This window comes from Nicotiana tabacum, chromosome 23 (assembly GCF_000715075.1).
Source record: "Nicotiana tabacum cultivar K326 chromosome 23, ASM71507v2, whole genome shotgun sequence".
NCBI lineage: Eukaryota > Viridiplantae > Streptophyta > Magnoliopsida > Solanales > Solanaceae > Nicotiana > Nicotiana tabacum.
In genome coordinates, this window is record NC_134102.1 from 12,105,922 (window position 1) to 12,127,262 (window position 21,341).

General features: G+C 36.6%; 2 protein-coding genes across 2 annotated transcripts; both read right to left on the reverse strand.

The window, feature by feature from the left end:
- Positions 1-1,480: 1,480 nt before the first annotated feature.
- Positions 1,481-12,423, reverse strand: LOC107784151 (beta-glucuronosyltransferase GlcAT14B). The gene is made up of 4 exons (XM_075246366.1): positions 11,813-12,423; positions 8,697-8,772; positions 8,492-8,607; positions 1,481-2,487 (listed from the first exon to the last, which is right to left on the reverse strand). The coding sequence occupies exons 1-4, from the start codon at positions 12,420-12,422 to the stop codon at positions 1,970-1,972; spliced, it is 1,320 nt and encodes a 439-aa protein (XP_075102467.1). The 5' UTR covers position 12,423; the 3' UTR covers positions 1,481-1,969.
- Positions 12,424-14,389: 1,966 nt separating this feature from the next.
- Positions 14,390-19,481, reverse strand: LOC107784152 (histidine biosynthesis bifunctional protein hisIE, chloroplastic-like). Its single transcript, XM_016605229.2, has 7 exons — positions 19,344-19,481; positions 18,197-18,378; positions 17,184-17,429; positions 16,995-17,090; positions 16,713-16,864; positions 16,371-16,577; positions 14,390-14,721 (listed from the first exon to the last, which is right to left on the reverse strand). The coding sequence occupies exons 2-6, from the start codon at positions 18,344-18,346 to the stop codon at positions 16,379-16,381; spliced, it is 843 nt and encodes a 280-aa protein (XP_016460715.1). The 5' UTR covers positions 18,347-18,378; positions 19,344-19,481; the 3' UTR covers positions 14,390-14,721; positions 16,371-16,378.
- Positions 19,482-21,341: the final 1,860 nt, after the last annotated feature.

A 21,341-nucleotide genomic window follows, 5' to 3' on the forward strand; every position in this document is an offset into this window, starting at 1 on the left:
GTATTTTTTTTGTTGTCTCACAATAATTTTTTCTTGATGTACACTTTCAAGGTTAACCGAATTTAATAATTAAATATAAAATTTAATATGATACCTAAATTATGTTCTATTTAATTTTAAATTATCGAAATACCACTTCAAATTTGAAAAGATATACGAATTTAATAGATCATGACATATGAATATGGAAGAACAAAGAGATTGACGCATTTCAATAACACTTGATAAGAAAGTGATCATATAACCCATTATTTAAAGTTAATAAAAAGGGAGCACTTCATATTCTATTAAATATTACATCCCATAAGAGAATCCCAAATATTTCTAGATATTTTTTAAAGAAAATTCTATATAAAGTCTTAAAAGTATATATAAAAATTATATATTTATATGTCGGTTTGGTTCAGATTTTTTACTCAATACCAAACTAAATCAGACCAAACCAAATCGGATTTTTTTAAGCGGTTTGGTTTGACTTTTCGGTTTGGTGCGATTTTTCGATTTGGTTTGTACACCCCTAATTAGGGACATCAAATCGACGGAATAAAACAGGGAGAAATTCAAAAATAGCCAAATTTACAAGTGGTAATTGAAAAATAGCCACAGTTTCAAAAGTAATCGAAATTTAGCCATTTTTCATGTAAAGATACATCTAGACGAAAACACTGTTCAAAATACGAAAAATATATCCAATATAATATACTGGAGTTCCAGCATAATATACTGGAGTTCCAGTATAATATACCAGTCCAGTATAATATGCTGGAAGTTTATACTTAGGTGCTCCAATTTCCAGTATATTATGCTGGAACTTTTCGCGTGTTGGAGTTCCAACATAATATGCTGGAAGTTCATACACAAGTGCACCAATCTCCAGTATATTATGCTGGATCGGTCCGTATTGCAGCAAAATAGTGCTATTTTTCAATGACTTTGCAAATAGTGGCTATTTTTGAATAACAATCCGACAACTGACTAGCCCGTGCTATTTTTACGATAAAACATATTGAATCAGTGACGAATTATGATCAATCTATTTCACTTTGGAATGGACTGCACAAGTCCGGAAGTGTTACTAGTATTTTCCTTTTAAGACAACAGGAAACACACATGAATAACATTCTTGCAATACTTTTTAGTAAAGTTAACAAAAAATAACTGATGAAAAAAGACAGAGAAATAGCAATTCGAAGGGGTCAAATTTTGTTACTACTATTTTCCCTTTAAGACGAAGAAAAACAGATGAATAACATCAGTTGATGTCTTATCAAAATAACCAACAAATAATGTTAATGATAAGCAATGCAAGTTTGGTTTATTTTGTCAATTTTGCAATAATTTTTGGGACAAGTGCACAAATAGTCATTCTAACAGCCCTTTAGAGTGGCTATCTAGTATCATCTCTACATAATTTTTAGTATAGTTAACACGAAATAACTGATGAAAAAGGACAAAGAAATAGCAATTCGAAAGCAAATTGTTTCTTCAAATAACAGGAGTAATCTTAGAACTTGAATGTAAGAATTGCTCAATATGTGGCACTATACACACTTTTGGGTGAAAACCCCCATCACTTGGACCACACTGGCATACATTTTTAAAAATAATCGACTTGTGTGTTCCTGGACTATTTCACCGATTACAACTATAATACAGATACATAATAACTTTGCCGACCAAAACTTAAGTAGATAGGACTATAATTCATTAGGTCGTTTCTGATCGGCCCACAAAATTTTAGGCGATTCGGAGCCCGTCGCCCCAATTCATAAAGATGGCGTGGACATTAGCACACGCACACGAAAAATCTCCTAGTTTTTGAACCATACAAACATACAGTAGCACTGATTTCCAACATTACCATTCTGTGGCAATGTACTATATGTTACAACTTGACAAAATTACAGAATCCTCTAATACAGGTAGAGGAAAAGAAAATGAAGAGCGACTTAAGCAGGAGCAACAAGTGTCATTGATGATGACATCTGCTCGACCCGATTGACATGTCTTTGATCGATTTCAGGATGAGCTTTTCGAGTCCTTTTGCAGCTAGCCCTGGTCTTAGAACACTAGGATCGCCCCATTCACCGCAAGGATCACTGAACCAATTTGAGCTACCTAAACACCAACCTCCAGGTGAGACCATACCCCGACCACGATTAAGAATGTGTGCATCAATCATGTCCAATAAGGGAGAATCTGCGGAAATGTTGCCAACGAATGCAACATCCCTTCTTAGTATTCTATCGGAATTTGAAGCTCTGAAGATTGAGGGATCCCGTGCAGTGTTGTCTGAGTTAACGAACCGCAAGTTGGAGTTGATGACAGCGTCTGAAGACTCCTTAGTATTGCACGCAAGAGTCTGAAAATATCCTTTATGAGAAGATCTAGTGTTCGAGAAGTATAGCAGAAGCAATCTTGGCAAATTTTCCCATCCCTGGATCGCGTACTCAACAAACTTCCTGTTCAGAATTACATGTTGAGAACCTGACGAATCAAGCAAGCTTTGGTCAACAAAATAGCATTCAACAAACGTGTTATTCTTGAAGGGAACCTCTCTGAGGATCCATAAACGACTTCTGAAGCGCTCAAAGAAATTATCAGAAAACATTTTTGCCTGACTGAAGAAGTGAAAAATGAAAGAAGCAATTAAGACCAGACAAACATGTAAAGAGGCACCAATAGATACTTGTGGAGTACAACGGGCAACAAAAGCCTAGGATTTTGAATGCAACACAGTTGTTTAGCGAAACAGAAAGTTTCAGAACTGATTTTCCTCAATAGGCAATTAAAATAATGCTCACTGCAAAAAAGAACTTCAAGAAGACATATGCTCGGTAGATGCTACCATAAATGTACTACTCCCTCTGTCCCAATTTGTTTGATGCATTTCGAACATCGAGAGTCAAACTTTTTGTGAGAAGGCACGGGAGAAAATATGTTATTGATATTGGATTAACAATACAATACAAGAGGTCCTTATTTATAGCTATACTATACAAGGACATACTACTCTTCTACCAATGTGGGACAATACTACACTATATACATGCTGTAGACTAACACTCCCCCTCAAGCCGGTGCATACAAATCATATGTACCGAGCTTGTTACATATATAACCAATACGAGGACCAGTGAGAGACTTGGTGAAAATATCTGCAAGTTGATCATTCAACCTCACAAACTTTGTAGCAATCTCTCCTGAAAGTATCTTTTCTCTAACGAAGTGACAATCAATCTCAATGTGTTTAGTTCTCTCATGAAACACCGGATTTGATGCAATATGAAGGGCAGCTTGATTATCGCACACAAGTTCCATCCGACTGATTTCACCAAATTTCAACTCCTTGAGCAATTGTTTGGTCCAGACTAGCTCACATGTTGCCATCGCCATTGCTCGATATTCTGCTTCTGCACTAGACCGAGCAACTACATTCTGTTTCTTGCTCTTCCAGGACACCAAATTTCCTCCTACTAAAACACAATATCCAGACGTAGAACGTCTATCAGAAGGTGATCCTGCCCAATCAGCATCTGAGTATCCAATGATCTGCTCATGACCTCGATCCTCAAAGAGTAACCCTTTGCCTGGAGCCGATTGTATATATCGAATAATGCGGACAACTGCATCCCAATGACTATCACAGGAAGAATTCATAAACTGACTTACAACACTCACAGGATAAGAAATGTCGGGTCTAGTCACTGTGAGATAATTTAATTTTCCAACCAGCCGCCTATAGCTTGCAGGATCGCTAAGCGGCTCCCCTTGTCCTGGCATAAGTTTAGAATTCGGATCCATCGGAGTGTCAACAGGTCTGCAACCTATCATCCCCGTCTCCTCAAGAATGTCTAAAGCATATTTTCTTTGAGAAATAACAATACCTGAGCTAGACTGGGCAACCTCAATACCTAGAAAGTACTTCAATCTGCCTAGATCCTTAGTTTGGAAGTGCCGGAAGAGATGCTGCTTCAGATTGGTAATACCTTCCTGATCATTGCCAGTAATAACAATATCATCAACATAGACTACCAGATAAATACAGAGACTTGAAGCAGAGTGCCGATAAAACACAGAGTGATCAGCTTCACTACAAATCATGCCAAACTCCTGGATAACCGTGCTGAACTTACCAAACCAGGCTCGAGGAGACTGCTTTAGACCATAAAGTGACCGACGCAAGCGACATACAAGGCCACGAGAGACTGCTTTAGACCATAAAGTGACCGACGCAAGCGACATACAAGGCCACGAGACTCCCCCCTGAGCAACAAAACCAGGTGGTTGCTCCATATAAACCTCATCCTCAAGATCTCTATGAAGAAAGGCATTTTTAATGTCCAGCTGATAGAGGGGCCAATGACGAACCGCAACCATGGATAGAGAAAGGCGGACTGAAGCCACTTTAGCCACGGGAGAGAAGGTATCACTGTAATCGAGCCCAAATATCTGAGTATATCCTTTGGCAACAAGACGGGCCTCAAGTCGATCAATCTGTCCATCGGGACCAACTTTGACTGCATAAACCCAACGACAACCAACAGTAGATTTACCTGAGGGAAGAGGAACAAGCTCCCAAGTACCACTTGTATGTAAAGCAGACATCTCGTCACTCATAGCCTGTCGCCATCCTGGATGAGACAACGCTTCACCTGTAGACTTAGGGATGGAAACCGAGGACAAAGAAGATATAAAAGCATAATGGGGAGATGACAGACGATGATAGCTCAAACCGACATAATGAGGATTAAGGTTAAGTGTGGTCCGTATACCTTTCCGAAGTGCAATCAATGTACTAGGAGCAGGGTCCGCAGCAGGAGCAGGGTCAGGTGCAGGACGAGAACCAATTGGGCCTGATGGAAGACGCAAACGACGATGATAAGTCAAGAGTGGTGTTCCTGTGGCTGGGGAACTAGGGAGAACAACACTAGACTCCTCAACGGTTGGTATGGATGAAACCTCTGTGGTCGAAGGTGGAGGAGGAGCTATAGTAAACTCCTCAAAGGTCGGTATAGGTAAGACCTCAGATATATCATGGTGGTCAGCAGAGGTAAAGAAAGGTTTAGACTCAAAAAATGTGACGTCAGCTGACATAAGGTACCTACGAAGATCTGGAGAATAACAACGATATCCCTTCTGAACACGAGAATAACCAAGGAAGACACACTTGAGAGCACGAGGAGCTAACTTATCTTTCCCAGGGGCTAAGTTATGAACAAAACACGTGCTCCCAAAAACACGAGGTGGAAGAGAGTATAAGGGTGACTGGGGAAACAATACTGAATGCGGAATCTGATTTTTGATGGGAGATGAAGGCATCCGATTAATCAAATAACAAGCTGTGAGAACTGCATCGCCCCAAAAACGCAACGGAACACGAGATTCAATTAGAAGTGTGCGAGCAGTCTCAATAAGGTGCCTATTCTTTCTCTCAGCAACCCCATTTTGCTGAAGGGTATAAGGACAAGATGTCTGATGAATAATTCCTTGAGAAGTCATAAACTGCTGAAATTGAGAAGATAAATATTCTAAGGCATTATCACTGCGAAAAATGCGAATAGAAACACCAAATTGGTTTTTTATTTCAGCACAGAAACTCTGGAATATAGAAAATAACTCAGAACGATCTTTCATTAAGAAAAGCCAAGTACATCTTGAATAATCATCAATGAAACTAACAAAATAGCGAAATCCCAAGGATGAACTGACTCTACTAGGGCCCCATATATCAGAATGAACTAAGAAGAAGACAGACTCTGCATGACTCTCAACACTACGCGAAAAGGAGGCTCGGGTATGTTTCCCAAGCTGACACGACTCACAATCTAATGTAGACAAACTAGATAAACTAGGCACCATCTTCTGAAGTTTGGATAAACTCGGATGTCCTAAACGTCTGTGGATTAGATCTGGAGGATCTGTAACTAGACATGTTGTGGAAGGACTGAGTGAGTTAAGGTAGTAAAGGCCTTCTGATTCACGTCCTGTACCAATTGTCTGTCCCGTACTGCGGTCCTGCATAATAAAAGAATCGTCAATAAAATATATACCACAATGGAGGGCACGAGTCAAACGACTAACAGATGCAAGACTAAAAGGACAGCCAGGGACATAAAGAACGGAATCTAGGGTGATAGAAGACAAGGGATTAGCTTGTCCAACTCCTTTTGTCTTAGTTTGACATCCATTGGCTAAAGTAACAGTGGGAAGAGACTGTGAATATACAATATTTGACAAAAGTGATATATTACCAGAGATGTGATCAGAAGCGCCGGAGTCCATGACCCATGGGCCAAGAGTGCTAGATTGGGAAACACAAGCAAAAGAATTACCAGTAACAGAAGTATCAGTCTGAGCAACTGAGGCTACTTGTGGAGATGTCTGCTTACTTGCTCGATACTGAAGGAGCTCATTATATTCTTCTTTAGATAAAGAAAATCCTTGGTTACCTGGAGTCTCGGTCTGAGCAATGTAAGCATTTTTGGGTGGACGACCATGTAAGGAATAGCACATTTCACGAGTGTGTCCAAGTTTGTGACAATAAGAACACTTGGGTCTAGATCTTCCAAAACGACCTCCTCCTCGTCTATGCTCCATAGTTTGAGATGCCCGAACATCCATTGTCTGGGATGCAAGAACAGAGGAATCAAGTATCTGTGATGAGATCACTGGTGGACTTGGTGCTGCAGCAAGGCGGAGTAATCGAGAGAATAATTCATCAACTGTAGGGACAAACGGACTAGCCAAAATCTGGTCGCGTACTGAATCAAGATCATTTGGAAGTCCAGCGAAGGTAAGAACGAGAAACATCTTCTGTCGCTGCTCTTGTTGTTCTTCCACACTAGCAGAAACTGGCATCAACTTCTCAAATTCCTCCATGACTGCCTGTACTTGACCCAAGTAAGTAGACATATCCAATTCCGGCTTCTTTAAGTTTGTCATCCGTGATATCACATCATAGAAGCGAGATATGTCATTAGTGTATAAGGTCCGTGCCTTTGCCCAAACCAAATAACATGTCTGGAATGGACGAAACAAGGGCATCAACTTGGAATCAATAGATCGCCACAAGATGCTACATAACTGAGCATCGATTTTTGCCCAAAGTGCTATTGCCTTTTCATTTCCATCGCTAGACTGTTTGATTAGATGATCTTGAACACCTTGACCTCTACACCATAACTCGACAGATGAAGCCCAAGCTAAGTAGTTTGAACCTCCCATTAAAGGTTCCGAGGTAATAATAGCACTAGAGCTTCCAAAACTCATGTTTCTAGACCCAAAAGTATCAAATCCCAAAGACATTGTTGCAAATTATTACCAAATAGGAGAAAGAATCAACTGTAATCCACTGAAACAGTGTACGGAAACACAGAAACAGAATACTGAAACTGTAGCTGCCGGAATCTACTGTAGCTGTCGGAATAGTACTGTAGCTGTCGGAATAGTACTGTAGCTGCCGGAAAAAACTCAAAGTTTTCGGAATGAAATGAAAACAGTAGGGGTAGGATCGGAATTACCAGGCCACCCAACTGTTCTGAAGGAAGATTTTCAAAAAATGGCCGGAAGTGGTCGTACGCGCCGGCGCGTGAGCTTCTGGTGGCGCGAGGAGGCGCGCGAGGAGGCTGCTACCGGAGTTTTTCACTGGGGTTTGGTCGCCGGACAGTGACGACTCTTGTGGTAGTGTTGGATTTTGCACAACACTGACAGAAATGAAGTAGATAGAAAACAGCCTTAAAAAAGTATTGATTTCTCTTTCCCGGAATCGCTGGAATTTATGCACAACGATAAGTCTCTCACAATTGCTCTGATACCATGTGAGAAGGCACGGGAGAAAATATGTTATTGATATTGAATTAGCAATACAATACAAGAGGTCCTTATTTATAGCTATACTATACAAGGACATACTACTCTTCTACCAATGTGGGACAATACTACACTATATACATGCTGTAAACTAACACTTTTCATGTTTGACAGCGATTTGGACATGGAATCCTTAAGTTTTTTGAAATAAAATTTACATATTTGGAAACTAATCAAAAGTACTATAAGTCACAATAATTAAGAATTCAAAATTTTTAAAAAGCATACGGAAAAAATCATGGTCAAAGAAAAACTCATTTGGCTCTCGAAATCCGAAATGCATCAAACAAATTGGGACAGAGGGAATATGAATCTTTTGCAAGACTAACCTTGAAATTTACTTAACTAGCTTAAACTCCAAAAGCAGTCATATTTAATACAGATAGAGCTCACACATGAACATGAAGTTGTCTTTATCGTGATGAGGTATCTCAGCTCCAGGGCACATTGCCGACAAAAACGTCGAGATAACCTCTTAAAACAAATGAATTTCCCATATTGAAAAGAAGACTAATGATTAGCATCACAGATTGGCAATCTCAGCTTCAGCGTCATTAGAGGAGGACAAACTACTAGCCCAGATAAACGGAAACCGAAAATGATCTGGCAAGAAACTTACCCATAAAAAATCTAAAAGCACTAGGAAGTTCCCGTTTTTTGTCACCTACAAACATCTTTCCTTTTAAGAGAATGTAGAGGCGAGAGTCAACGATAACTTCCACAGCCCTTTGATGTCTGAAAACAAAAAACAAACATTAGCATCTTTAAATAATTGCAAAACAGCAATTAAGTGTGAAGGACTCCGAAAGTATAATATTACTTACTCATCCAGGCTGGTATTCTTACTATACTCTATGAAATTCAAATTCCTTGGAACAAAAGACAGGATGTGGAGAAAATCTGCAAGAAATGTAACATTTAATGCATCAGCTCTAATATAGATGAAAAATCTACAGTTATTATTAGGGTGTGTAGACATCATATCAATACTATGATGAACTCGAGACAGTTTTGAAGTAAATAATGAAGCTAAAAACACTATGAGACACCTCACTTTAAGTTTAATAAGAATTTTAGGGAAGGCAAACAAAAGAACGAGAGCGCAAGCATGAGATAATGGCAGGCTTCTGAGAGATAACATCAACGGCATGAGTTCCATTCCACATTCTACAAGAGGGGCGAAACCAGTATATCATGCACTATGTATGAATGCTATCAGGAGTTAAAACAAGCTTGAGGAACTACACTTTGATTAATTTTATATGAAATGACAAGGAAGTGGTAATGACCCTAAAAGCTACTTACTGATGCCCGCAACATAACCAATAAAACTCATACGGATTAATGACTCCACAAAGAAGAGAGTTGTGACATTTTGACACTCGAGACATCTTAGCTTAGTGATGAGCCATTAGAGGACTATTCAATTCTTAACGATCAGTAGCCGACTTTTTCTTATTTGTTGCAAGTATACATAACTGTCGTTTGTCACTACCTTTAGTATAGAACATGTTTGAATTGGCCCAAGTTTGATTCTTAGTGGGAAACTTACTGCATCCTTAGTTGTGGCTAGTGCTAGAAAATTAACTTTACATTCCATATGCAAATATGGAAAGTGCTAAATTCATTATATGGGAGCAAGTTATTAGCCTTAGAGGAATCACTGCAAGATAGAAACGGACTATACCTTAAAAGGGATATACTTTTTGCTTTTAGAATGAGTAAAGAGGATCTGTATAGCCGGATCCGAACACAACTAATTTCGAACTGAGGCTTAGTTGATCGAATGATTTATTCCTTTGTAATACAATAAATGCAGTTTAACCTCAGCTCTATTTCACAGGATTAACCATCAATTTTCCTCAATTTTTGGGAACTCTAAAAGAGCGCATGAAATTTGCTAAACCATGCTCAGCCGAATCAAACCTACAACAAGTAACTGAATTTCACTAAGCTGTTACGAAATGACAAGGATGTGTATATGACCCCAAAAACTACTTACTGATGAATATATTGCCCTCTACATAATCAATAAAACTCAATCATACTAATGACACCTCAAAGAAGAGATTTGTGACATTTTGACACTAGACGTTTTGGCTTAGTGATGAGATCATTAGGGGACTCTTCCATTCTTAAGGATCAGTGCTCTATTCTTTCTTATCTGCAGCTATATAATTGTCATTACCTTTAGCATGGAAAAAGTCGGATTTGGGCCCAAGCTTGAATCTTAGTGAGCAACTTATTGCATCCTTAGTTGCCGTTAGTGCTAGAAAATTAACTTAACTCTTCCATATGTAAATAACGCAAAATGCTGAATACAGTACATAGGAGCAAATGATAAGCTTTAGAGCAATCACCGCAAGATAGAAATGGACTCTGCCTTAATGGGATATGTTTTTGTTTTCCTTCTTTTTTTATGAGGTATACTTTTGTTTTCACTTACTCCCTGGAAAGTTTCTATTAGAATCCCTTGAAATACAACAATAAAACTTAACCTCACATGGAATCCACAACCTTGACGATCAACTTTATGTCATCATTCATCGATTAGAAAATGGATTAACACTTGATGGCATCTATGTTTCTGCTCTTTTCATTTTGTTCGCTCCCTTGAAGTACAACTAGTGAATTTGGTAGCAATGTAAGTTTACTTATTGTTGATTGCCACTTACATTAGATCCCGCGTTTATTAGGTGTTCTTTTGTTCTGGTTAAAGACTTGTATGTCCTCGTCCGACTGTGAGATATAGAGAACCTCTAATTTTTGGAGAACCCCATATTTGCCTTAAAAGTCAAAATATTTAGTATTAGAAAAAAATAGGTCTGAAAAGAGCTGAACCAATAAAGAGGATTCATATAGCCGAACCCAACAAATTTGGAATTGAGGCTTAGTTGATAGAATGATGTATTCCATTGTAGTACAATAAATGCAGCTTAACCTTATTCACCTATCAAAAAAATGCAGCTTAACCTCACTTGATTTCACAAGCTTGACCATCAATTTTATGTCGTCAATATCTGGAAACTCTCATAAATGCTCATGAAACTTACTAACCCATGCTTGGTTTAATCAAACCTACAATAAATAACTGAATTAAACTTTAACAAGTTCTAATCAGCTTAATTATTATTTTTTTATGACGGGGTGTTTGGGCCAACTTATGCTCACCTCAACTATTCCACCAGGTACCCGCTATCTCCCACTAGCATAAGCACCGGTAACTCTACCCACCAAAGCTTAGGCAGATGGGATGAAATTACCTTATGTTTTTTTTGCCTCCTTTAGGATTTGAACTTGACACCTCATTTTTCTCCTCCCACTTCATTGGCCACTAGGCCACACCCTTGGGGTGCTTTTACTCTCAATTATCTCAAAATGTAACAGCTGAAAGGCCTTTCCCCACCCCTACCTTTCTGCAGTTTTCAGCAAATGCTAAAATCTCGTCAACTGTAAGCTGAAAATTGTTACTATGGGGATTCAGCAAAACCCACTACTCTCAGCTCGAAATGGAAGTTTTTAAATTTACACTCCCTCGGTGGCTCTATTTCTTAACTAGTCAATTCCAAAAAGCAGAGGCGAATCGAATCCAAGATTTAAGCTTTAAGGATTCAATAATATTTTTAAAGTTAAAGGTACATATCAGCTATTTATTGCAATCGTAGTGAACTTTTACACGTAAATTTATACTCCGCGTCGAAAGTACTGAATTCAGATGAACCCATTATTCCTAAGCTACATCCGCCCCGCCAAAAAAAAAACACATATCCAATATTTCCTTCCTTTTATGGTCACACAAATGCTATGGCGTATTTAAGACCACAATTTAGTATTAAACTAAATTTTGTGTCAAGTCAAACTACGACAAGCAAAGATAATAGACAGCACCCACTCTTTCAAACGTGTAACACAATCAAATAAAAGCAGAAAATTCACTCACCATCTTGAGGAATAAGGGGATAATCAGAGGCATCAAGATTAACAAACCAATCCCAATCATTCTTCCACCTCAACAAAACAGCAGCACCGTGAAGCACTAAACCCAAAGGACTCGACCCCTCTTGATTCACAGCATCAGCTTTTTCAATAACATTCACATTCTCAGCTGCAACAAACACATCCACAGAACCCACTTTCAAAGCAAGTTCCAGTCTTTGTTTGTTAGAAGCAAATTGGTCAAGATGAATTAAATAGTAGTTTCTTGGATGGTATACTGCTTGAAGTAATCTAAAGATTCTTGGGCCATCATTTTTAGTTCCAGTGATGAAGTAGGCTATTTTTGGCGGTGGTGAAAAAGGGTTTGAGAAAGTAGGAAAAGGGTGTTGGGTGTGGTGGTGAAAGTGGTGAAGTGGAAGGAAGAGACAAATGAGGGAAATTGGGACAAGAGAGAAAAGGAGGATTTGTTTGAGAAAGAGAGACATAATAGAATGAGGATTTTTGTGGGATTTGGACTGTGGATTCAAAGGTTGTTTCTTGGTTTTTAGGAAGTCATTTTCATATGATAGTTTTGGATTTGGGTTTGGGTTTGGGGGGAGGGGGAGGGGACACATAGTGGAAAGGTCCGCAGAGTTTGATATTAATTTCATTGGTTCAAAGTTAGGTGTGACACTATTTCATTTGAGCTTTGTTTTTGTTGAACAAAGATATTACTCACACACTATCTCTGTATTGATCTATATTGAAATAATACTGTAGATATCTTGTTCATAAAATTCTAATATACCCTTCTATTTTTAGATATTATTTATGTTTAACCTTCGTTATACTATCGGGTCAAGTTTACCATTACCGTTATACTATCGGGCCAAATTTACTCCTATAATCAGTAAACTTTAAAAAATTACCCTTCAGTCCGTCAGATGACCCAGAATCTCCCAAATCATTTTAATTAAGTTATTGATTCTTCTTCTTGGTCCACTATTTTCGAAATAATTGGCATTTACCTGCTTTCTGAATTGGAGAAAAAAATATTAAATAATACAACCGTTAATAAACAAAGTATTGTAAATTGAAAAATCTAAATTAGTTAGCTTTTCTAAAGTCTAAAAGTATTTACAACATCCTAATTTTAATGAATTCGTTGCACCAAATGTATGGAGACTTTGCAAGTATTAGTGATTGAAGTTGAAGTTCATCGGAAACTTTACATTGTCAAATTCAACTTTGCTTTAATCAAATGCCTGCATATTATGCACTCTTAAGTTAGTCGATCGAACTCTATAATAACCAGGCAATGACAAAATATATTTGAATATACATGTACATACATGATGATCAGCTGCATATAATACACAATAAATAGACCCACTAAATTCTACAATGTGTATATGATTGAAAAATAAATAAATTTTAAACAAATTCCAAACCCATTATTACAAGAAGAGAAGTGGGTGCATTGGTAATTAAAAATATTTATGAATAATTTGTATAGTCTAGTAACTTTAACATTCACATCAATAGTAATTTCTGAAAATAATGGAGCAAGAAAAACACCAAGTGATTTAAATAAAAGGGATTTGGGAGATTTTGGAATATTTAACAGATCAAGGAGAAATTTTTAAATGTTTGCTGATGATAGGGATAAATTTGGCCAGATAGTATAACGGTAGGGGTAAATTTGACAGGATAATATAACAGAGGTTAAATATAAACAATATTAGAAAGTAGAGGAATATATTTGACCATTTTCCCTATTAGTTATGGTTATTGATGTCTCAACTTGTGAATTGTATACCTTATATTCTACTGATTTTATTCCTCCATTCAACACTGAGTGTAAGTATATCTTGTTGCTTTTGTTGCCTTAGAAACATAGATTAGTTGAGTGACAGCTATTTGTCGAACAAACTACGGTGATGTTTATTTGAAATTTTTAAAAAACTAAATTTGCAAACTTGTTTTTGAGTTTCTTCAAAGTGCTTGTTTGAGCTGATTTTGCCAAAAAAGTTCAATTCTTTTAAAGACTTCCAAATAAGTAGGACTTTTTGGAACAGGTGAACTACACTTGCTTCTGGATAGATGGGTGAGACAGAGGGCTCGTGGTACCTACTGCCCACCCTTCCACTTCTGCTTTGAGAACCGTGTGAACGGAGAGTGGGCAGAAGAGAAGGAGGTCCTCATACGAAGTCACACACTTACTTGAGCAGTGCGGGAGACTAGGGAATGGGTCGAATAAACTCGCCTGGGGCCGGAAAAATAACAGCTTTACTTAGATAGGGCTCAATTTTGAACCAGAAATGAAAGTGATTTTTCAGGTTGCATATATGAAATATGAACCAAGGCACTACATGACCAATGATAGAAGATGGAAGAGAAATCCAGAGTCTAAGATGCTTCAGCAGAGAGATTCCACATCTTTACTCCATCAGAAGCTTCAAGCTTACAGTGGAGCTGCCATTGATATTGGAATCTATATTTTGATTTTCCCAGCAATTCTACTACAGGTTTCCTCGTCTGGACATGTCTCTGAGTCTACTTTAACTTGCTATATATCATATGCAGAAATGCCTTCAATGCAAAATGAACAGAGTTGAACAATAATCAAACCATTCTTCTCAGGTACATCTAGAAAAATAACAACACTGATGAAGAAAAAGAGAGAAATTAACACTGGATGACCCCAATTCCTGTCTCTGCCGACTACTGGAATGTTGTTCATATATGTTCCCATAGTTTAGCACAATATCGTTAATAAGGTCTATATTACATAGGAGAATTCAAAGATCTCCCTTCAATCATATCATGGATCTCCCTTTACGACATTAGGACTGGAGTAAGCCTCTCTCCTGTGCAGAAAACATAACTAAGAACCTTTGTGGATCGTAATGAGGCCTTCAACAACTGTATGCCCTGCAAGGACATGTTGAAAAACGAGTAATTATCGTTGAAAAAAAATGAAGAGAAAGCAAAAGCTGCACCAAGGTTACCAAGTCAGAGTAACCTTTCAATGCTAGTAAGGAACTACAACAGAAAGGCCAGCAAATCAAGGAAGGTTTGTTATTAGACACAGGATAGGAAAGTGATGATGAAAGAAATAAAAGTAAAGAATTTAAGATAGCTTAGTGCTTTTGGAGGTCCTGGAGGCATTGCTTTTTCGAAAGAAAAGCAGATGTAACATTTTAATGTATGAAAAAATTGGCCCAAACAGGAAAAAACGTATAAGCCCACAAAAAAAGTCAGAGTCCAAAATAGGAACTGAACCAAACCAAAACGTATCCCAAATCAGTCATCAGCTAGCCTATTCAAAACAAATACTGAACCAAAATAGTTCAAATGAACCAAACCGACCTAACCGAATACACTCTCCTACTCGTTATGCAGTCAACGTAGGACAAATAATCGGACCAGGGGAACACAAATATGAGCACAAAATCTCTAATTTGAAACATGGGTGAGATGCAGAACTGTGGCTTTTACAGAAACAAAAGAACATCGACGCACTGTAGGCCACTCATATAAAGGAAAAGAAGAAGATAGATCAAGGTCGGCAAAGGAAACCATAGAACTGAGTTCAATAATCCTCTGCTCAACTCTCGGAGTAACTGAGGTTGGATAGAGAAGTTGAAAGGATATAACGCCAGGAAAGGAAACCATTTTAAAGTGTAATAAAAGGAAGAAAGGACTTTCAGTAAATCAGGAAAAAACAAACAATATTATTATCACTGTCAAGGGAGGTTGTAATTGTGAAAGAGAGCTAACAGGCGATAAAGATTGGGTAAAAAGGGAATGAAGGATAGTTTTGTCGGCATAACAAATAAAAAAAAGCGGACGCTAATTACCTATGACTGTAAATTAACTATACCTAACCAAAGTCTCAGGTTATAGAAGTGGGACATTGGTATCATTTCTGCCAAAAGGCGGAAAATAAACACTAAATTTCTATTTTGGCGGAATACATCGATAACCCCTTAAACTTGACAACACATTTCATTTAGACACTCGACCTAAGGCTTGTTCTTTTTGTGTGTAAACACGCAAGTGCTATCTGGTCAAAAGTAGTGTCTTAGACACACTTTTGAAAGGTTGAGTGTAAAATGTTCCCGTGAAAGAGAGGTATGTAACAGGGACTTCGCTTCAAGATTGATGGGTAAACTATGCATTTTGACTTGTTATAACAAACAAAAGTAAGACTCTGAAAAAGAACCCAATTAATTAAAAACAAGACCCGCTCCGTTAAACAAAAGACTTGCTCCATTCGGAAAAAGATCAAGAGCTATTTTTCCAAAATGTCCTCAAAAAAAGAAATCAAATATCTAATAGGAATACCTCATCATGTGTTGTGCTGAGTTAGAATAGACCCTTAATTCGAGTGTCTAAGTATATAAAATATGCTGGCACTTAAAAAATAAATTCCTACCTGCAAGCACCATGGACCTATTTAGACATACCTCATAAAGGTTAATTCATTTGTACTGAGGTTAATTCATTTGTACTGAGGTTAATTCATTTGTACTGAGGTAAATTCAATCAGGTCATAGAGGATGAAGTATTGACAATACCATTTGTCCTAGGATTTCCGACTATTCTTTTCTTCAATGCCTGACTTTGAAAACCTTTGTCTAAGGACCTGCAGAACTTCCTCAATTTTTACTCCTCTAAGAGAAAGCAAAACCATGGCATGATACAAGACATCTGCCATCTCTGAGGCAGTCCGTCCTTTATCCTCATTTTCCTCCAGAGTTCGGCATAACTCGTCAGCCTCCTCCCTGCAAGAAATGAAGAAAATTGTAATAACCATCAAGCCCAATTTAATACCAGAAATATACATGCTATAGGGAGTAGGGAAAGCTATTTTTCTGAAGATAAGTCAATGATAAGATCAAGAATGTCAAGTAAGATACCGAATTTTGGAGCAAAGCAACTTGTCATCAAGCAACAATCGCTTCGTCCACGAGGGTTTTCCATTTGAAGAACTAGATGTTTCTGCTTTCCTTTCGTTGATTGTAGATTCTAATGCGTATAAAGTCGTCATAGCCAGCTCATTTTTCTCAACCTAGCACAACTAATACATCTTAAGCAGGTTGACATAGACCATTTTTCGGTAGAAGAAGATGAACTATTTTCATTTAATTCATGAGATGATGATAATATTTAAAACAGAGAAGCCGCAGAATGCGATGAACCTCAGAATGTTTCAGGATTCCATCAACTGATGTGTAATAACATGTCTCTGACCCCGTGTGGCATGTTGGGCCATCAGGCTTCCCAAGATATATTATCTGATAGGAAGTTATGTTTATCCTTTCAGTAAAAAGGCACATGCAATCAAAAGCATTCTAATTTAATTATAAAAAGGGATTCTAGAAACTTACAGAATCACGATCACAATCAAGAAAGACATCAAAAACATTGATAAAATTATTGGAGGTCTCTCCTTTTGTCCATAAAGATGAACGTGACCGGCTATAAAATGTTGCTTTACGTGATGAGATGGTTGTTGACAGAGCTTCTCTGTTGGCAAACCCTTGCATTAAGACCGCTCCTGTATCAACATTTTGGGCTATTGCAACTGCCAGGCCTTTGTCGTCCCATTTGACATTATCTAATAAGAAATCAACCTGAAGTGCTGTTATCAGACAAGAGACAACAAGCAGCAAGGAAAGGCGATATGATATGTTCATCCTTCCAGGACAATAAATAGAAGACATTTCAACTAGCCTTTGCAGGGAAGGTGTTGCATAATTCAAAGAGCAAGAAACTGTACGTCGCCAGAAGTGCAGCATAAACCATCAGTGGCTAAGTGCAACAGAGAAAAACAACACACTTCAAGAGAGATCAAAGTGACAGATGAGAAGCTCATCGACTTTTTTCTTCTTTGCTACCTTTTCTTTTCCAGGCATGTAAAGTACTGGCACAGTGCACACTGTAGACACCTAACTACGATGATATCTAATAACCTATCATGTGTTCTAAAGAAGAATATAGTTGTCTAATGTTCTAGTTAAATCGTGATGGGCAACTAGCATCCGAATGTTGCTCAATAATGAACGAATTATTGGGCCTCGATGAACACTTGAAGAGAGATCAGAATGATAGACGAGGAACTCAACTACTATTTTTATAATCCTGGCCTTTGTTTCCCAGGCATGTAACAAATATCCACCATAATGGACACAACACGCACCTGATTATGTCTTACATATAAATTAACTACAAAATAACTCATAGACAAGCTATACATAGATAATGGTAAACCAAAAACACAAAACGCGTGGCTTCTGTATCTACTGAATACCAAAATAGAACTAGTGCAAATATTGCTTCCTCAAAAAGCGCAAAAAAAGAAACTTTGATGAACAATATTAAAACGTTGTTGCAGGCATACCTTTGCTTCAAGACTGATATCTTCATGTGATTTTTTAGTACATGCCACTACATTATACCGTTTGAAGGTCTGAGTGCCGCTAGAACGAATATGATTGCTTCTAGGGAAAACTTTCAGGGGCCGAAAGCAAGGAGAGTAAGAAATTGTCATCTTAGGATCTGATTACACTCGGAAATCAAGTCCTGAAAACAGTATCACATGCTTTGTAACAATTAACAACTTCATATGAAGGTATGGATCATTTTAAGGTCATGTTTGACACAAAATTACATAGGGTCATTTGCTCCAAAATTTGAGGATGACAGCAAGTCAAGCCAATTAGGCCCAAGTTTCGAGCTGCACATTTTTCTCAATACAACATTATTCAGAAAATACAGAAGCTTAAACATTTACACTTTACCATGAGATACTTAAAGTGCAGGTAAACATAAAAAGATAAACATTTAAGAGAAAAATTTGACAGCAATATGCCATACAAAAGAAGTTATTCCGGTGAATTCCAATCCTATAAATTATTTTAAAAAGATGTTCACTGCCATTTGAATAGCCTTCAACACTACCACAAATTGCATGTGCACACGACTCTTTACTATCTAACAAGCTTGGTAGAGACGAAAAAGACTCCATCTGTTTCATTTCATATGAGAACATTACTATATGGGGAATCAACCATTTTTTTTAAAACCGTGGCGTCCGGACCAGCTTGTGCGCACCTCGACTTTCCACGGAATACCTGCTACCTCCTACCAGCAACAGGTAACTCTAATTCAACTAGTTTTTCTCTTTGACTATAACTTTCCCATACATTTTCAAATACATTTAACTATAACAAAATTTGTGACTTATACTATTATTTAGTTTCTAATATTTCAATCTTATCTTTAAAAAAACATTGGAGATCGAATAATGGAAAATTAGACAGCTTGACCCTTGTGCTACGAATCCTGTAATTTTGAGACAGCAGAGCTAACTATCAAGTCATAACATAAATTGAACCTAGTATTTCAAATTAAATGACACCAATGCATTGAATGAGATGGTGTATAAATTAAGTCGTTTAGATAATTAGAATAATTTGGTGTATAAATTGATATTTATGGCTTTCACACCCAAAATCCAAAATAATCACATGATAAAAGGAGCTTACAGCGCAACTTTGCAGGAAATAAGAAGGAGATTCCGATGAGCTCGCCGGAGAAAGAGATGGGATTGGAGCTTGGAGAGTGATGTCGATTTAATTGGCGGCCGGGAACAATCGCTTACTGTCCCAAACATTTTTCTAAAAGCAAAACTATATTTCGGTACCTAGATTTTGAAAACATAATCAATATAGTCCTTAATGTATTAGGATTGATATATTTTTGTCCTTCATATATACAACTTAACAGTTATAGTCCCTTTTTAAGGGTACTTGGGTTTGTGGTTCGATTTTTACTAAAATCAAAATTAATTTTTATTGGTTCATTTTTTTCGGTTTTATTGTATTTTTAGTTTTTTCCTTATAAAATATAAATTCAATCTCTTTTTACTAGAGTTATGGATAATAAGTCAATCTATATTTAAGAGCATATTATCAAACTTCTAAAAACCACTTATTTTGAGAAGTACTTTTGTTAAAATAATTTTTTCCAAAATATTATTATGGAGAGAAGCATTCATTTGAGATATTCTTTTTTAGTATATAGAGAGATTGTGTTTTGTCAATTTTATCAAGTTAATTTTGCAACGAGTATTATTTGACTAGAGAAATAATTTTAAATACTTTTTTATGAAAGATTTATTTGATTTTTTGTTTTAGTTAGTTAAAATTTACAACATAAAATAAAGATATTAATAAAGTTTTTAATCAATATAAATGTGGTTAAACCCAAGAGGGAAGAAAATAAAAGATTTATAGAGATATAAAGGTTCAATTAAGGAGAAATAGCTTAGTAAATATAATTTTTGTAAGGATAATTTTGTCTTACAAAAAAATAATTTTTTGCTTTTGCTTCTTGAAAGAATAAAAAATTTGTAACTTCTCCTTAACAACAGAAAAATTGTTTCTACTCAATAATATTTTTTTAATTTAAGCCAAACACCTCAAATCTTCAAAACAAGAATTTTTGACTCCAAAAAAATGCTTTTAGCTTGCTACAAGCTTGGCCAAACATGCTATTAGTAAGACGAACAAATTGATAAATATATAATCTATTAAAATATTTTTATAGGAGAATTTTTTTCATAATATATGATAAATTTTAAAAAGAAAAATTTATAACAATGCTTTCATTCATATGTTATTTAAAGCTTAATTTTTTAAATAATTAAACACAAGATCAACACGAAATCTAAATAATAACATACTCCACTTGATTTTAAAAAATGCCAATAAAGCTATATCATTTTTCCTATCCAAGGTATCTTTTCATATTCGATATGCAAAAAACATTCAAATACTAACATGCTGCCTTAAAACTAATAGGAAATAGTATAGTATGCATAGTAGCCTTGAACAATAAGAAATATTCTTATATTCAAAAGAAGTCACCTCCTTCTATTCACATTCAATATTCTTATATTCAAAAGAAGTCACATCCTTCTATTCACATTCATTCTTTAGATAGCCTACACAACAATAGTAGGGTCTTTGTATCCTAACTTAGCATAGTAATACGTGTAGTAGGCAGTAAAATAGAGCACAAATCCATGAACCATCAAACATGTCAAGTAGAAAAAATCAACAAACACTTGTATTTTTGATGTTCAGTTACATTTATAATTTTACATTATTCGTCTAAGCAATTTAAGCAACTTTAAGAAGGAAGTTTGGGATTTTGAAAATTTAGGCCTAGAAAACAACTCTCTAATAAGAAAGCAAACAAAATTAATGAAAAATGAAGGAAAATGAGACTAGGAGAAAAAATTCATAAGTAAAACAAGAAAAGATCAGAATTTAAACTATCTATGAGGAGAAAAGATAAGTTAACAATCCATAAATCATACTAACCTATTAAAAATCCAAGAACAATAAGAAAAGATCGGAAACACGTGTTTCATATTTCAATATATATTCAAATATTACAGGGTGTGACCTACCAATTTTATTTTTCAAACTAGAAATAAAGCACAAATGACATGAATGTGATGGTGGTGGTACTAGTGC

Coding starts and splice junctions, on each gene's coding strand:
- LOC107784151 (XM_075246366.1), bottom strand. CDS start 12,422: ATGTGTCCCCTCCCCCTCCCCCCAAACCCAAACCCAAATCCAAAACTA. Junction 8,608..8,696: donor AAGAATACCAGCCTGGATGA/GTAAGTAATATT, acceptor TTTTGTTTTCAG/ACATCAAAGGGCTGTGGAAG. Junction 2,488..8,491: donor TGCTTTTAGATTTTTTATGG/GTAAGTTTCTTG, acceptor TTGATTCGTCAG/GTTCTCAACATGTAATTCTG.
- LOC107784152 (XM_016605229.2), bottom strand. CDS start 18,346: ATGACAATTTCTTACTCTCCTTGCTTTCGGCCCCTGAAAGTTTTCCCT. Junction 17,091..17,183: donor TTGATTGTGATCGTGATTCT/GTAAGTTTCTAG, acceptor ACTTCCTATCAG/ATAATATATCTTGGGAAGCC. Junction 16,578..16,712: donor TTGCTTTGCTCCAAAATTCG/GTATCTTACTTG, acceptor CATTTCTTGCAG/GGAGGAGGCTGACGAGTTAT.